Source organism: Pterocles gutturalis, unplaced genomic scaffold (genome assembly GCF_000699245.1).
Source record: "Pterocles gutturalis isolate BGI_N339 unplaced genomic scaffold, ASM69924v1 scaffold30141, whole genome shotgun sequence".
Classification (NCBI taxonomy): domain Eukaryota; kingdom Metazoa; phylum Chordata; class Aves; order Pterocliformes; family Pteroclidae; genus Pterocles; species Pterocles gutturalis.
The window spans coordinates 1905-3649 of NW_010103928.1; the positions used below are offsets into that span (position 1 = coordinate 1905).

Below are 1745 nucleotides of genomic sequence, written 5' to 3' on the forward strand. Positions count from 1 at the left end.
GGTGGGGGAAGCTGTCCTCCTGCAGGACAGCCACCACTGCCTGCTCCCGCACTGGGAACATGGCTGGGAGCAGAACTGTGCCTGTCACGGTGTGGAGAGGGGGTGCAGTACCTAGGGAGAGGGGGTCTGTCCCCTCCTGTGTGTGTGGCAGTAGTGGAACAGATTCCAGGGTGTTCTGTGCAGGGCACGCCTGATCTCCAGGCTCTGCTTCCCCATCCCCGCAGCCTTTGCAGCAAGGGTCCCAGCGGGTGGCACTCCGTACAGGGGCTGGGGACTCCTGCCAGCGAGGGGGTTGAAGACCCTTGCCAGCTTTGCAGAGGTGTCTGGTGTCTCCCCACTGCCAGGCACGGGTGGGAGCTCGCAAGTTCCAGAAGGTGATTCTGACAGTGTCTCCAAGGGGCATCTCGCTGCAGGACGCAGACACGAAGGAGATGGTTGAGAACATCTCCATCTACAGGTGGGCACATGTGGGGGTCCGGGTGTTCCCCAGCAGCCGGCTGGGACCGATGGGATCCTGAGCAGCCAGGATCTCCCCAGCAGTCTCTCCCGCTGACACAGGACCACACTTTGGCTGCAATAGCATGAGGGTGCCATGGGCTGCTGTGAGCTTGGGCTGGCTAAAGGCAGTTCCCCCGAGAGCAGATGTGGGGTTTTTTACTGCTGCCAGCTGTGCTTTGGCGGGTTGGGTGTCTCTGGGTGTGAGGGGAGCATGGCTGCAGGCTGGGGGCTAAATGGGAAGTGGAGGCAGGACATCTCTGTGGTGCAACATCGGGGTGTCAGCACCAGAGCTGATGTGCCAAGGCAGACTGTCCTGCTGCCTGGCTTCCTACTGTGCCCTTGGAGGCGGTCACACACCCCCTGTGCTCCTTCTGTCTCCGTGCTCCAGTTCATACACTGGGTTGAACTGGGCGTCAGAGGAGGGAGCAGCGCGCTGGGGCAGCGCAGGAGGGAACACCGGGGGGTGCAGCTGTCAGCACTGCTGGGAGCACAGCAGCAGACCTGTGCTGGGGTCCCTGTGACCCTGAGCAGCTCCTCTCTGCCTGCAGGATCTCCTACTGCACGACGGACAAGCTGCAGAACAAAGTCTTTGCTTACGTCGCCCAGAGCCAGGAGAGCGGGGCGCTGGAGTGCCATGCGTTCCTCTCGCCCAAGAAGAAGATTGTAAGCACTTCCCTTCTGCCCTTGGCTGCAGGAGGTAAGGGTGGGAGCAAGGGCCTGCCTTCTCCCCCTTCAGAGAGAGAAGGTCCTCACCTCTGTGCATGGCAGCTGGAAATGGAGCCGGGAGCGTCTGTGCTTGCACGCTGCAGAGGCAGGTGGGAGCGAGAGGAGGCTGTTCTGCCCCAGCTCCTCTGGGATCTCCTCTGGGGATGGCAGGTCCACGCGGGTGGACAGACACACCACGGAGCTCTGCCCTTCCATGCACGTGCTCTGCAGAGAAGGGCAGTGAGGGGGGCCTGGGGGCTCTCGGATCTCGTGGCAGCGGGGTTGTCCTGGCTTGAGGGCGCAGATGGAAGCAGACATTCCCTCTCTTCCTTTCACACAGGCCCAGGCTGTGACTCTGACTGTGGCCCAGGCCTTCCAGATGGCACTGGATCTCTGGGAAGCAGCACACGCAGGTAGGAGGAATTTCCCAGACATGTCCCTCTGCCCAGCCCTGGGATTGGGGTCTCCAGTGCGGGACTCTGTCTCGGGCTGTGCAGAGGAGACGGCTCGCTGCCTGGCTGGTGAAATGCACGGAGCAGGGA

At 62.2% G+C, this 1745-nt stretch overlaps 1 protein-coding gene across 2 annotated transcripts in view; it reads left to right on the top strand.

Annotated features, from left to right (window-relative positions):
• The window catches only part of LOC104471531 (low density lipoprotein receptor adapter protein 1-like), a 4160-nt gene that overhangs the window by 331 nt on the left and 2084 nt on the right, over positions 1–1745 (top strand). For both annotated transcript variants that reach the window (XM_010086902.1, XM_010086903.1), the window contains exons 2-4: positions 345–457; positions 1047–1161; positions 1544–1616. In XM_010086902.1, the coding sequence (XP_010085204.1) occupies positions 345–457; positions 1047–1161; positions 1544–1616 (301 nt within the window). The remainder of the gene's footprint in view (positions 1–344; positions 458–1046; positions 1162–1543; positions 1617–1745) is intronic.